The sequence below is a fragment of the Meleagris gallopavo genome, chromosome 12 (genome assembly GCF_000146605.3).
Source record: "Meleagris gallopavo isolate NT-WF06-2002-E0010 breed Aviagen turkey brand Nicholas breeding stock chromosome 12, Turkey_5.1, whole genome shotgun sequence".
Taxonomy (NCBI): Eukaryota; Metazoa; Chordata; class Aves; order Galliformes; family Phasianidae; genus Meleagris; species Meleagris gallopavo.
This window is the reverse complement of record NC_015022.2, coordinates 12,271,693-12,286,297: the sequence shown is the minus strand read 5'-3', so window position 1 is coordinate 12,286,297 and position 14,605 is coordinate 12,271,693. Positions and strand designations below refer to the sequence as shown.

At 58.2% G+C, this 14,605-nt stretch overlaps 2 protein-coding genes across 3 annotated transcripts; both read right to left on the bottom strand.

Moving 5' to 3' along the window:
• Positions 1-729: 729 nt before the first annotated feature.
• HAPLN3 (hyaluronan and proteoglycan link protein 3) lies at positions 730-4,649 on the bottom strand. The gene is made up of 5 exons (XM_010717482.2): positions 4,544-4,649; positions 3,278-3,429; positions 2,687-3,058; positions 1,671-1,973; positions 730-1,537 (listed from the first exon to the last, which is right to left on the bottom strand). Exons 2-5 carry the CDS (start codon positions 3,399-3,401, stop codon positions 1,257-1,259), a joined length of 1,080 nt encoding a protein of 359 aa, XP_010715784.1. The 5' UTR covers positions 3,402-3,429; positions 4,544-4,649; the 3' UTR covers positions 730-1,256.
• Positions 4,650-7,151: 2,502 nt separating this feature from the next.
• Positions 7,152-14,599, bottom strand: MFGE8 (milk fat globule-EGF factor 8 protein). Of its 2 annotated transcripts, none has more exons than XM_003209526.4 (10): positions 14,478-14,599; positions 12,434-12,559; positions 12,137-12,262; positions 11,901-12,014; positions 11,513-11,694; positions 11,281-11,436; positions 10,380-10,524; positions 9,525-9,727; positions 8,488-8,643; positions 7,152-8,379 (listed from the first exon to the last, which is right to left on the bottom strand). In XM_003209526.4, exons 1-10 carry the CDS (start codon positions 14,548-14,550, stop codon positions 8,236-8,238), a joined length of 1,425 nt encoding a protein of 474 aa, XP_003209574.1. In that variant the 5' UTR covers positions 14,551-14,599; the 3' UTR covers positions 7,152-8,235. The 2 variants fall into 2 exon arrangements, with proteins under 2 accessions (XP_003209574.1, XP_010715783.1); XM_010717481.3 differs by having other exon boundaries at positions 9,525-9,709.
• Positions 14,600-14,605: the final 6 nt, after the last annotated feature.

The following is a 14,605-nucleotide window of genomic DNA, read 5'->3' as shown; positions in this document are numbered from 1 at the left end:
GGGGTTAATTTTATTTTATTTTTTTTTCCAGAATCCTACTGCTGCGGCGCGTCGGGGCGGGTGGGGAGAGGGGCAGTGAATGTACCGGGAGGGCCGGGGGCTGCGGTGGGGGGAATCGGGGGGAGGTTGAGAGCCCCCCACCACCGCCCCACAGCGCTGCGCCCATCCCGGGACGACGTGCTCTTTCCAGGGGACCGTGCGGGGCACCAGCGTTCCCTGCACCTATTTATATTTTTTGAACATATCCTATTTTGAAAGAGTGATAAATAATAAAGAGAGCGAAATTGGAAAGGGTCGTTGTGGTTTTTTTTTTGGGGGGGGGGGAGGTAGGGGCTAGCAGGAGGTGGCTGTGTGGGGTAGGGTAGCAGGGAAGGAAGGGATCTCAAAGGGGCTGTGTGGACAGAAGGGCGGGGGGACACTTGGCACTGAATGCAGATGGGAACAGGATGGGGCAGGAGGTGCTCAGGAGGGGTTAACCCCAGGAACACACTCCAGCTAAAACCCAACAGCAGGAAAACCCACTACCAGCAGACATCTGCCTTTGATTCATCCTCTGCCTTCCAGAACAGGGTTTAATTTGCACTCGTTATGAGGTGGCTCAGCCAAGGTATGAGGCATGCATGGCACATCCCTCACTGCTCCATGCACATCCTTGGGTGTCTTGCTGGGGGATCCCAACTTCCCTCCATTTCTCGCACTGAGACAGAAGTGGGGACACTGCCACATTGCTCCAGGGCTTACTCCGCTGATTTATTTAGAAGAGGTCCAGGAAAATACATCATCTTTTTCATAACAAAACACTTGAAAGAAGAAGGCACCAGAGTTCAAATGGGGTCCGGGCGTGGGGTGCATGGATATAAGGCACGAGCACCACCACGGGGACAGGCACAGCAGCATCCTTCAGTGGGATGGGACGAGACTGCAGCAGGGATGGGATGCAGAGGGGCTGGGATGTAGGGGAGATGCCTACTCCATGCCCTGGTCCCATGCAGTCAGGGACACGGAACTAGGATGGAGGGAGAGGGGCTATCGTCCTTGCATGTAGCCCATATGGAGCCAGTCCCCTGCTCTAGAGCAGGATGCTCCAGCCCAGCCTCCTGCTGCATTCAGAAAGTGTAAAACATAAAGGAAGAAAAATTCAAACCAAAGAAGTTTCCCCCTACCCAGTCACTCCCAAAACAGCCCTGGGTACACCCAAGGCCAGGCACCGTTGGAATGGGAACATCCTCAGGCCGGGTAGGAACCCTCCTCATTCTTTATCTCTCCTTGTAGCAGAAGACTCCAAACCTGCCCTTGCTGGGGAAGCCAAAGCTGCGCACGCCGGGCTCTGCAGGGCCGCAGTTGGCACGGGGCTTGGCGATGGGGTAGCGGACGCTGCCATCTGCCAGCCAGCCAGCATCGCAGCGGTCCAAGCCGTGGAACTTCCACGCAGAGTAGAGGTGTCCCACTTTGGCAATCTCAGCGCCAGCGTCCTGGCACGCCTGCTTGGCTTCCTCCAGCGTCATTCTGATTGGGTGTTCCAGGTAGAAAACCTCCCCTATAAAGGAGAGCGGGATCAGGAGCGGAGTGCATGGGGCTGAGCATCACCCGCAGCATCGCCGCGCGCCGTATCCTTAGGGACAACAAGGACATGGGATGCCACCACGTGGCGCAACCCCTTGGGTACCCACCTCGGAGTGTGGAGGAGAAGCAGAAGACATCAAAGCGGTGCAGGTGCCGGTGGCGGGGGCCGTAGCTGCGGATGCCCGGGGCGAGGTGCACCCCACCGCAGGGTTTGCGGGGCAGGCGGATGGGGTAATGCACGGTGCCGTCAGCCAGCCAGCCCGCGTTGCACCAGTCCAGCCCCTCGCTCCAGGCCTGGAAGAGCTGGTGGAAGGTGGCGATGAGGGCACCCTGCTCCTGGCACACTCTCTCGGCTTCGTGGAAGTTGAGGCTGTACTGCCCGCGGGGTGGTTGGTAGGGGAACACGATGCCTGGGGGCACACGGGGTGCTCAGAGGGCAGCACGCCCACCCACCCCAAAGTCAAATTCTATCACCCCAGGGTGCAGGGCCACCAGCAGCACAGAGACGCTCTGGGCACGCAGCCACCAGCAACAAGATGCCAGCGACATCTGGTGGCACAGAGACAGAGGGGCTCAGTGCTGGGGACACGTGCAACCACGCATGGGGACAGCACTGGTGCGCACAGGGATGGGGATGCTCAGTCTAGGGTAACAGGGACATATGGAGCACGGCCCTAGCACACACACAATGTCTCAGGGGGGTGGAACATCGCCATGGGAATACAGTCTGCAGGTACAGGGACACAGAGGACAGTGGGGCACAGGCTGCTCAGAGCTGTGGGTGCCCCATCCCTGCAGGTGCTCAAGGCCAGGCTGGAAGAGGCCCTGGGCAACCTGAACTGGTGGGGATAACCAGCCCATGGCAGGGGGTTGGAGGGAGATCTTAGATGTCCCTTCCAACCCAAGCCTTTCAGTTACGAATACCATACAGGACGCCAACAGGGAGATGGCCAGACCTTTGTCATAGGGATGGCTGACCCATAGGAAAACACAAGCCTACAGCTCCCCACTAAGCCCCAAGGCTGAGTATCTGAGTATCCCAACCTCTTTCTACCTATCCTTCTGCTTTCTCCCAATCCACCCGCCCTGCTGCCACCCAAGGGCCATGCTGGCCAGTCCCCACCTCGCAGCCGAAGCTCCACCACATCACTCGCATCCTCCAGCCCATCGATGACCTCACAGCGGTATTTGCCATCATCCTGCAGGCGCACATCGCTGATGAGCAGCGAGGCTTCGCGCTGTCCGCTCCGGTGGAGGTGAGCGCGGCCTCGGAAGTCCCCAAAAGCCATGTAGGTTTTGCCAATGGCCACCAGCACGTCCTGCTCCTTGGTGTAGTCATCTCGCAGCTTGGACCACTTGATGCGGATCTTGCGCTTGGCCTCAGATTCGGGTTCGTGGTGGTAATGGCAGGGCAGGGTGACGTTAGCACCACTGAAGCTATAGATGGGGTCTTTGGAGGTCTCCACCACCAGCCTGACCCCATTGAAATCAATCACTGGGGACAAGGAGGGAAGATGTGAGGGAATGGTCCTCACCTCTCCCTGCAGCTGTTCCACTCCCTCCCTCCAGCCACCTCCTCAGCTGCCTGAGCATCCCCTGAGCACTCCATATGCTCCTCTAGGCTCCCAATATGTGTGTCCCATCCCCTTCCTAGAGGTGAAGGGAGCATCTCAGCCTCTTGCCATGACTCTCTAGTCCCCTCAGCCCGTGGTACCTTTCTCGTGCCCGTTATCATCGTCATTCATGACGTGGTTGTAATAGAAGCCGTTGTAGAAGGGGTGGTAGGAGTTGACCAACTGCAGCAGGGCAGCCTTGAGGAGCAGTGAGAGCAGCAGCATGTCTGGGGAATGAAGCCGGACCCTGGGCCTTCACAAAATCATAGGATCGTTAAGGTTGGATAAGACAACCTAGTATGACCATCAACCCATCCCCACCACGTCCCTCCGTGCCACATCCCTGCAGTTTTTGAACACCTCCAGGGACGGTGACTCCACCGCCTTCCTGGGCAGCTGTGCCACTGCATCACCTCAGTTTCAGATGATTTTCCCTAGTATGTGACCTGACACTCCCCTGATACAATGGCAACTTGAAGCCATTACCTCTCATCCTACCAAAAAAGTACCAGTGTTCCCTCTGCAGCCGGTTAACCACCCACAATTATTTCAAGACAGCCCCACACCAGCCACTCTTCATGCTGTAGGGTGACCCCAAAATGGCCAATGTTCCCTGGCACACAAGGACACAAGCAGAGGGGTGTCCCCATGCAACACACCAACCACATCCCATAGGAGAATCCCGGTGCCCCACATCCCCGCAGCCCTTCTCCTGCTGGCACCCAAGGGTGACACTCAGAGCGGGCAGCGGGGCTTGCAGGCTTCCCCGGAGCCGGCAGAGGGGGCCCGGCACCCACGGAGCCTCCCTCAGCCCCTGCAAGGAGGGGTTTGACATCCGCACCCCACGTTGAGATGAGGTTCAGGAGTGCTGCAAGAGGGTGCCGGAGTCCGCAGCGGGGACACTGCTGGGGACAGAGGTGACCTCCGGCCACGCCACCAGGGCAGGGGAGCGCAGCTGGATGCTCCCAGCACGGGATGGGATGGGATGGTACCCCATCAACCCGGTGCCACCTCTCTGTGCTACATGCACACGCACAGCCACGTGCTGCGGGCACAGGGCGGTGGGACGGGCACGAAGCACCCGCAGCCTCACACGTTGGGTTGGGGACACTGAACCTCACCCCGCTGCATCCCCAACCTCACGGCGTGGTGATGTGCCAGCGTGCCAGCATCCTCCACCGCTACGCCGGGCAGCGTGGTGCTCACCGTGCTCACGGCGCTCGTGGCGTGGAGCACGGCGATGTCCAGCAGCGATGCCCAGCACCCATGCGGTGATGCTGTCCCTGCCGTCCCTCCTCATCCCACACAGTGCCTCACCCCATGTGCCACCCGTCCCCGTCCCCAGCCCCAGCCCGTGCCCCACTCACGGCGGGCAGCAGCAGCAGGCAGCGGGCAGGCTGCAGGCAGATGCAGTGTGTTTAGGACTCTCAGAGTTGAGAGGAAGCAGCTCCAGGGCCTGCCTCTTAAAGGGAAACACACGCTATTCCCAACCCCCTGCTCTCAGGATGGAGTAGGGGTGGGTGCCCCGAGCCCCCTGCCGGCCTGTCACACCCAACCAGAGCCGTGTGCCCACACTGCATGCCTCTGCATGATGCGTTGCTCACCAGCATTGCCCAGTTCTAGGGAGAAGATGAGGGGAAAGGCGTGCTCCATTGGGGATGCTGAAATCTTGGGGTGAGCCCCACGATGCCGTACTCACAGCCGCACGCCCCGCCACAGAGCACCTTGCATCCCACCACAGAACCAACTTTTGGCAATGGCAGTGCCATGCAAGCACACTGTGGGAGTGCCACGAGCACGAGCAGCTCTAGGATGGTGGGTTTGGGAGGTCTGTGCCAAAACCTTTAGACTCTCCAGCTGCACCCCTCTACCAGGGCGTCACCCACGTAACTCCAGAGCCACCCCCAGGCTGGGCACTGCCAGGCCTCGGGGCCACGCGTGTGCCCTGACCCTGCTCTGCTTTGTTGTTTTACGGCGAGGAAACGAGGCGCGGGGCCCTGCTCCCTGCTCCCTGCCCCCTGCACCCTGCCCCACCGTGCAGGATGGCGTCAAACCGGAAAGAAAACACCGTGTGTGAAAATAAAGCATCCGCCGACCCCATCCTGCAGGCACTGAGCCCGTCTGGCACCAGAGAGGGCTGATAGGGGCTGGGACACGGCGGTATCAGTTATGTCCCACGCGGCTCTGTCCCCGTGGGAAGCGTGGCTGGGATCATTGGGACGCACAGGGTCTCACAGCTCTGCTCAGCCGTCCTAATTGAGGGACAGAGATACAGAGCGTGGGTGCTGCGCTCACAACTGAGCTTCGGATGCTGAGGGGCACAGTTAGTGGGCACTGTTGGCGGTAGGTAGATAACAGGACTGGATGATCTTAGAGGTCTTTTCCAGCCTTAATGGTTCTATGATTCTCTGACGCCGAACCGCGTGGCACTGCCACAGGGTCCCCATGGAGGGGCATCCCCAGTGCGTGACGGCCGGCACGACGCCGCGCTGCTCCGTGGCCCACAATGGGGTGATTACCTCTCCCAGCACCGTGTCCTCGTGCTGCAGCCACACCACAGTCTCCTCCCGCCGGGGCACGCTGCTCCTTGGCGCTGCCACCCCATTGTTTGCCAGAGGAGAAAAAAGCTGCAGTGTGCCCATAGCACCCCGCAAAGAGCCCGCCCTGGGAGAAGGGTGCTTTGTGACCCCCATCCTCGGTGCTTGGAGGATGCTCCTGGAGCTGGGCTTGGAGCTGAGCTCCCCAGGGATAGATCCGGGTGGGTCTGTGGGGCAAGCAGCGCTGTGGGGTCAGCGCAGATCCACCCCAGCAGTGTGCGAGATGGGCACGTGTTTGGGGACGGATCAAACAGAGCCATAAAGGTGTCAGCTTGGCTGCTCAACCTCAGAGCCGGTGAATGGCAGCTTCGACCTGGTCCTGGAAGGGGATTTCTCGGCAAAACGCTGCTTGCACAGGACGCTGCTCAGTCTCTGCCAGCAGATCCAGAGGGAACCCACGCTTGAGGCTGGAAGTGGGGAGGGAAACACAGATCTGCTGCAGGATGGAAGGGGCTGTGAGCAGTGCTGGGTTTCCGGGTGCTGGTGAGAGGATGCTGTCCTGCGGCTGCTTCCTGCAGGCGGGCAGTGGGGTGCCGCAGCGTGCCAGCCTTCCTGCCTCCAGGAACACCATCCCAGGGCAGGGATGGGGGTCTGCGTAGGGTGAGGGAGCCCTCACTGCCCTCAAGGGCAGCCCCGGTGCTGGGCAGGAGGAAGGAAATGTTGTGGGGCAGGGAAGGGCTCAGAGCCCCTCAGTGGGGCAGTGGTGACAGATGCAGTGATATGTGGATTTGGCTCCTTTTGGCCTCCCTGCAGAGCCTTCCCTACCTCAGAGCTGTCTCGCCAGACTCAGAGCAGGCTGCCTTTATCTCTGCTGCTGCTTCCCGGTGATAAGAGGGCACGTCTGGGTGGGAGTGTTGTCCCCCCTGCTCTCTATCTGGGTGCTATTTGTCTCCGAGCAGCCATAGCTGTGGTGAATGCAGGAGGTGATGGAGGGATGCAGGGGGCTCTGGGCCATTCATGTCAGCTTCAGGGATCCTACTCAGTGGTAGAGCTCCTCCACCACACCCCGGTGCCCCTTGTCTCCCAGGTGTGGGATCCCAACCAGCAGCCCCCATCCTGCACCATGCCCAGGAGGTTTGGCCACAGCCTCCTCAAAGCTGCAGCTCTGAGAGCGGTTTTACTCCAAGTTGGGGATCTGCTCCAGGATCAAAGCCAAAGGAGGATGCGCAGGGCGTGGGTGCTGATAGTAGTTTCCCATCCCCACGTCCCATTGCGTTGTGTTCAGCCAGCTGCAGGCACAGGTTCCAGCAGCTGGGGTGGGGTGGAGGCCGGGGGGAGGATGTATATAGCCTTGGTACTGTTTTTTGGAGAAAGGAAGGGAACCAGGAGGGTGTGAGGGCAGGAGGGATGCCTCTGAGAGACAGCAAGCACAGAGCAGTGAGCCAACAACCCAAAGTCTCAGTTTTAATACTGTCAACAACACCCTGGAGCAAGGCTGTGCCACCTGGGTCCCCTCGGTCCTTCCCAAAGCCAGCCCAGCACTGTGGCCACATCCCAGACCAGTCCACGGGGACAACGGTGCCACCAACACTTTCCTAGCAGCCATCCCACTCGCTGGCTCAATGCTCTCCCACTGCCCATCCCAACAGCTCCAGCATCGCCACCCCAAAAAGGGAAAAATCAGGTTACAAAAAGGATCAGGGGTCTGTTTTGGGGCTGTTCCACCACCTCCTCCAGCTGCTCCATGGCAATAGTGTTGGTACCCTGGGAATGTGATCAAAAGGGGAAAAAAAAACATTTTTAGAGATCCCCCTGGCTTGGGCTGCAAGGTGCCCAGGGTAGGCGTCCCTCACCATTCGACCCCACAGACCTATGGGTTTGCTCTCTTGGGGGCTGGGAAGGGCTCTCAGCTGCCAAAAGATCAGTGCAGCAGGAAGAACTACTGATAGGAGCAGCCTCTCCCCCTCTCAGCACTCCCCTCACACTATGCAGCGCTGATATACAGCCCGCAGAGAGCCCCAGGGCCTGGCAGAAGGGATAGGGCTGAGGTTTGCAGCTCCTTCACATGGCCATGCAGGGAGGAGGGATGGTAGAGGTTAGGTTTGGTCCCCCACAATGGCTGAACCCCAAACTACGGTGCAGCGCATGCAGGGCGCTGCTGCTGACTGCTGGAAGCAGAGGGAAAAGGGAGAAAAGCCATCTCCAGGCTTAGGGGAGGCTGCAACCAAGACCTGCGTGCAGGATAGGGTCCCACAGCCAAGATCCATTTGCAGAGGAGGAGGTCTCACTCACAGCTTGTAGGGCAGAAGGGCAGGAGCCATCCCGCATGCTACCCAGAGCAGCCCCATAAAGTGCAGTGCTGCAGCCCCAGCGCGGGGCAGGGGACCCCCTGAGGCAAGGCAGCGCCCGGAGCCTCCCTCCAAAATTCGGGGAGGAGGAGAGGGAGGTGTGAGCGGGAGGTGAGTGGGGTGGGCAGAGTGTGGGCCGGGTGATGGGAATGGGGCTGTCCCTCCTTCATGCCCCTACTCGTCACAGCCCAGCAGCTCGACACGCAGCGTGATGCGGTTGTGCCAGGCCACAGGCAGGATGCGCACGAAGCGGGCATGGAAGGGCACATCAAAGACATTCTTCTTGTGCGAGTAGTTGTCACTGTTGCCGTGGAAGATCTGGGGGGAGAGAGAAGCAGTCAGCATCACAGGGACCCCGACACCATTTACGCATGGCCCTCAAGCCGGCAGGTGTCCCCAAACCCCCGCAGCTCACTGTCCCCATACCTTGGTGCTGTTGGTCTGACTGTCCCTGTACACAGTCCAGGAGGTGCCATTGTCACTGTATGCCACTTTGTAGGCTGCCACGTACTGGATGTGGCCAAAGTCACGAGCTCCCTGCGTAACGATGCCCGTCACCTTCTTCTGGTCCCGAAGGTCGATCTGGAATAGAGATGGGGCTGAGTCCCTGGGTACTGCTCAACCAACCCCTGCCCCAGCAGGGCATTAGTCCCAGCAGGAGTAACAAAATGCTGTGGGGAAATATTTGACCCCTGAGCACCCTCAGGGCAGGGAACTGCTCCCCACGCATCACTGTGGCTGCTTTGGCACCTCGTGCTGGAGAGGTCAGTGTGGGAATGATGGCAAAAATCCAATTAAAAAAAAAATAATTAAAAAGGACTCTCAGAGGAAATGCATTCCCAATGGGAAGTGATTCTGGATGAGAAAATACGCAGCTGAATGCAGGCTGACATTTGGGCTGCAAGGGAGATGGTTTCTGTTCTGTTTGCTTTGCTTCCTGCCCTGCCACACTGCGTTACTTGTGCTGGCAGGGTAATGCAGCTAAAGAGCCAAAGGTCTCCTTAATTTTGTTCCTTTTTTATGTTCACTGAGGGCCATACTAACTACACATATATGTATACATTTATATATATATATGGGTGTACATGTGAATCTACCTACACATCCACAAGCACACAGCCTTCAGTGTCAGAGCGCAGCGCAGTGTCACCGCAACCCCGCTGGGAGATGTCCCGATAAGCTGGTTCACTCCGGGCTGAGGAGCAGCTGCTTTTAATCATTCCCCAAATAAAATTAAAAGCGGGACAAATATCTAAACAGCTTTGTCCCATTATGTCATGAAATCATGTGAAAAGTATAAAAACAGCGGAGCAAAGGAAACCAAGAAGGAAATTTCAGAACTATTTGTTCCCATTCCAGACCAGGAATAGAAGCACAAACCTGATCCTTGCTGCAAAACAGAGGGGAGGAGTTGGGCTGGGGTGCACAGAGGTGTGCCATGAGCCCTCCCAGCCCTTACCCACCTGCAGCCACTCGGACTGGTCATTGTGCAGTGCTGTCCAGGCATTCGTCTTGCCCATCTTGTCCAGGCGGGCATAATGGGGATACCAGGTAAAGGCATCAATGCCCCACGTCTTGAAGACACTGGAGGCTGTGATCTGCTGGTCAGAGATCAGGCGGGATTTCATGCCCAGAGGCTCCGAGCAACCTGCCGTGTTGAAATACACTGTAACACAACGGTTTATACAGACAGTGAAAGGGAAAGAGTCCAAAGCACCATCACCCGACCGCAGCCAGCAGAGCCCCACACGCCCAGTGACACATCCCCGTGGCCATAGCAGGACCTGGGAGCACAGGAAAGCACCGCAGAGGTGCAGGGATGCAGCTCACCAGCTCTCCTGGTTACAGCCAGGATGGTGTTTTCAGAGCAGAGCTATTCCCTGCAGCACAGTGCCTCCTGCTGCAGCCACGCAGCACAGCCCGGCACAAGGACACACCTCGGTCCTGGGCAGCAGCAGGATGTGGCCCAGAGCCCAGCGCCAGGCACTGCCTAGGACGTGTGCTTAGCAGGAATGCGGGGAGGCGAGGGGCAAGCCGAGGGCTCTGGCTAATCATCAGTCACGTTTCCCACGGGACTTTGATCTTCTGCTGCTCGTTAAGCCCTCCCGCAGGAAAACCAGCCGGGTCGGGGCTCAGATAGGGAACAATGAGAAACCACAGACTGAAGTGAGACGGCTTGGGAAGGGTAAGCAGTGTGAGAGTGCAGCTCGGCCCAGCTGAGCTGTGGGATTAACGGCCCCTAAAGCTCCCAGCACCATGAGAAGAATGAACACCCGCTGGCCAAACGGGGACCAGCAGTGGCCCAGGGGGGCATTTACCATTCATCTCGCAGCCGATGAGCTCGAGGCGCAGCGTGCAGGCGCGGCGGCACACCACGGGGTAGATGCGGATGAACTGGGCTGTGATGGGAGGGTCAAACATGTTGGTCTGCATGGTGCCGTAGTCCACGTTCCCCTGGAAAATCTGACACAGCACACAGGGCTGAGCCCCCAGCATCCTGCAGCTCCCTGCCCACTGCACGGGGTTTGGTGTCCAAAATGGGCAGAGCAGGGAAGCTGGGCTACCCGAGGACTGCACGAGCTGGCAGCATCCCTAACTCTTTTAACACAGCAGCTGTGGGCTGCAGTCCCCAAAATGTGACGCCTGCTTGAAAAGAGTGCTGTAAGGTCATGTTTACATGTGTTTTTTTTCCAGCATTGTGGAGATGAGTGAGACTTTTTGTTAGTTAAAGCAAGGCAGGTATTCCCAGCCCTTCCTTGGATGCAGAGAAAGCTGTCAGGATGCATTTGCCATTAAAAAAAATGGAGAGTGCTGCACTCTGTGACTTGAGGCTGTGAGATACACAGTGGGCTTGTGCTCAACACAGAGCATTGCAAGCTGTTCACCAGCATCTGCAGACCATGCCCACATCCCACCATGTGTCAGCTACAAAATCATTATCCAAATGACCCCAGTAAATCAGTGCTGCTCCCTTGTCTGCACTATGAGTTGTGGGTGCCCCATCCCTGGAGGTGCCCAAGGTCAGTTTGGGTGGGGTCCTGAGCAGCCTGAGCTGGTGGGAGACAACCAGACCACAACAGGGGGTCGGAACAGAATGGCCTTCCAACCTAATCCGTTCTATGATTCTATGATATGATTCTGGTCAAGCAAATGCTGCTGAGATGCCTCTCTGCGTGGTCCTGACCCAAGCCCAGCACCCAGCCCCATATCCCAGCCCACCTTGTCTGTGTTGAGCTTCTCATCCTTGCAGAAGGTGAACTCACGCCCATCTAGGCTGTAGGCCACCTTATAGGCACGCACGTACTCCGCCTTGCCCACACGGCGAGCACCTTGTGTGACAATGCCAGTCAGCCTCATCTTCCTCAGCAGGTTGGCCTGGAGAGGACAAGAAGGTGAGCACAGTCTGCATCCAGACGTAGACAGACCTACACTTTACCCTTCCCATCAGTACTTGGATCCATGGGCTCTTGTCATAGTTGCTGGAGGTCCATGCGTTGACAATGCCGTGGTTGTTGAGGCGAGCGAGCTCCGGTCCCCAGCGCTGGAGGCCAAGGAAACCGTAGTAGACGGAGGAGGCTGAAAGCTGTGCATCAGAGATGGCCCCTCCTTCCATGCCCAGGGGAATGGCACAGCCTGAGGATGGCAGCAAAGGGAGGAGGTGATGAGGGAACAATGCCAGGAGCTCATTTGCCACTATCAGAGTGCTGGACAGGAGGTGGCACCTCCACCTCCGTCAGGACCAGGCTCAGTGCAGCACACTGGCATTGCACTGCTGATGATAGCTCTTCTATAGAACAGGAATGGAAAGGGATCTCTAAGCATCAGCACCGGGGACTTACGGGCATGGCAAGTCTTCCCAAAGAAGGGAGAGGGACACTTGCAAGCGTAGTCACCATCCATGTCCACGCAGGTGCCCCCATTTTTGCAGGGCTCTGAGGAGCACTCATTCTTGTCTAGGAGACAGAGGAGTGGGGGGCTTAGGAGGTGATCTCAGAGCCAGGGCATCCCCCAGAGCAGAGCCCTGTGGTCCCCGACCTGTCACCTTGGTGTCCCCTTAGTTCCCTGCTGTACTTACTGTTCTGGCAGTGCACCCCATCATACCCTGTGGGGCACTTGCAGATGTAGTCAGTGAAGACGTCCCCTCGATTCGGGACCAACTGGCATTCACCATTGTTGTGGCAAGGATTGGGATGGCAGGGGCCTGGGGAAAGAGAACGGAGGAAAATGGGTTCTCAGCTGGGCACAGGTGGGAAAATAAGAGCACCCAGGGTGTTTTGAGGATACAGTACGGTTCATTTCTGAAGCAGTCAGCACATCCTCATTGTGTGCCAATCACCTGTGATGGAAACACAGGTTCCTCCCCAAGCCTCACCTTTTTCTGTTTCATTGCAGTCGATCCCAACAAAGCCTTCAGGGCAGATGCAGAAGAAGGGGGTTTCGTTGATGCCAGTCAGGCAGGTACCCCCATTCTGACAGTAGTTCACACTGCAGAAGTCACCTGCCAGCAAAGCCACATGTCGGTGTTAGCCCTCCCAGTGCTGGGCAGCAGCAACAGCCCGGCTTCACGTGGAGGTGGCCCCATCCCAGGCTGGCAGGAGAAGCCCAGCCTGGTGGGACCCATGTGCTGGGTATCTCAGGAAGGGCAGCGACCAACAGAGGTAGCCGGGACAGGCACGCAGGGCTCCTTGGGCACAGAAAAATGCGTTAGGCAGAGTCTGAATGTCAAATCAGAGCCCAGGGAACGCTGCTGCGCCAGGGAGCAGGGCTAGCCAGCTGGGGCACCGTGCCATGAGCAGGACAGGATTATTGCAGGGAATCAGGCAGCTCACATTGCTGGGTTTTCCTAACAAAAGTTAGCATTTGCAAGACAAAACATTCCTTGTGGGGGGGCCCCACGTGCCTCAGCTCAGATGCTGGAGGCACAGGAGGAAGAATTGTCCTACTCTGTGTGATGCTGCATGGCATCAGGGAACTCCCCCCACCTCCAATGTATTTTGCCCTAGCAGCTGCAGAATAGTAGCACTCTCCATAAACACGGAGCAGATTTCCACCAGCGTGGCTGAAAGTTGTACTAATTGCATGCCAGGTGCTAGAACAGTGCATCGCTTGGTGCCAGCTCTTTGCTGAGCTCAGAGCAAGGCTTGAACTCGGGTGGAGACCAAGAGACCACCCCCACTACCTGCAAGCCCTGCAAGCAGCAAACAGCATAGCTCTCATTAGCCTAAGCTATCACTTAGCAAGCTCCTATCATCAGTCTTTTAATAGCAGGGCTCCTCCAAGGTAATCCCACTCTTCCCAACGCTCCACAACTGCAGGGTGCGCACTGGGAGCAGGCAGGCCGGGCAGAACCCGAAGTTACACGCCGATTGCAGTGTCTCCCTCAGCCCAGCCTCGGGAGGCAGAAAAATTTGGGCAGCGGTTCAAGTCGCTGCTGCACTGCCCAGCGCGTTCCGCATGACCTCATGCTCCATCAATGTGCTGCCATGAGCTACGGCGCGGGAGGAGAGGGCTCAGGCCGATACACCGGGACACCTTTGCCCCACGCAGGTCTGGGATGCATCCCTGTGCTGAGGGTCCCATGGACAGCACTGCCAGCGGCCTGCAGCTCCCTGTGATGCGTGCTCCTCGGCAGCACAGAGTTCCTGGGGTGGGACGCAGCAAGCAAAAGAGAAGCGGTGTAAAATTCCCCACATTTCTTCCCAGGGTTGGGACGGGAGGGGTCCCGCTGCTAGATTTATGCTTTGCTTTTTGCGAGTAAGCAAACTCTTATCCTCTCCCAGAATTATCCCGTACGCTCTGCGTCTCCTCGCCAGCCCCTGCCCAGCAGCACAGCACACAGGTCACGGTTTCTGCTGGAGATTGAGATGCTCCTATTTCTCGGCCTTCTCAGAACGGTTCAGCACCTCCATCCTTCCCACGTGCATTTCTCTGGTCAAGGCCAGCGCTGCCACAGACTGGACAGCCAGCAGCCGAAACAACAGAGCAGCCACAGCTTTGGGAAATGTTTGCTTCTATGAACCCATGGGCTGGCAGGAAGGCAAAAACAACATCCTCTGAAACCCAGCGGGGCTTGGGGAGGCAGGGTCAGGGCTGCCTGCACGGGCACCCAGAACGGCCCCAGGAGAGCCTCCAGCAGCACCCCTCGACCCATCCCACAGCCCGCACGTGGCTCTGCACCCCTTCCCCCGTTCACCCAATCCCTTTGGGGTCACGCACCCCATCGGGACGCACGGGAGGTGCCGCATTAACCGCTCCCAGGAGCTGTTTACACTGCTGGCACGTTTATCCTCGCCTGCAAGCACGGGACATAGCGCGGCTCGGTTATGCACGGCTTCCAGGTTCCGTTCTACCCGTCCCCCTGCGCTCTCAGGGCTGCGCACCCCGGTCCCGTCCCGGGATCACAGCACCCAACTCACCGGCCACCACCACGAGCAGCGTGAGCCCCAGCACCAGCAGGAGCAGCGCTTGCCTCTGCCTCACTGTCTTCATGCTGAGTGCAGTGCCGAGCCGAGCCGAGCCGAGCCGAGCCGAGCCGAGCCGTGCA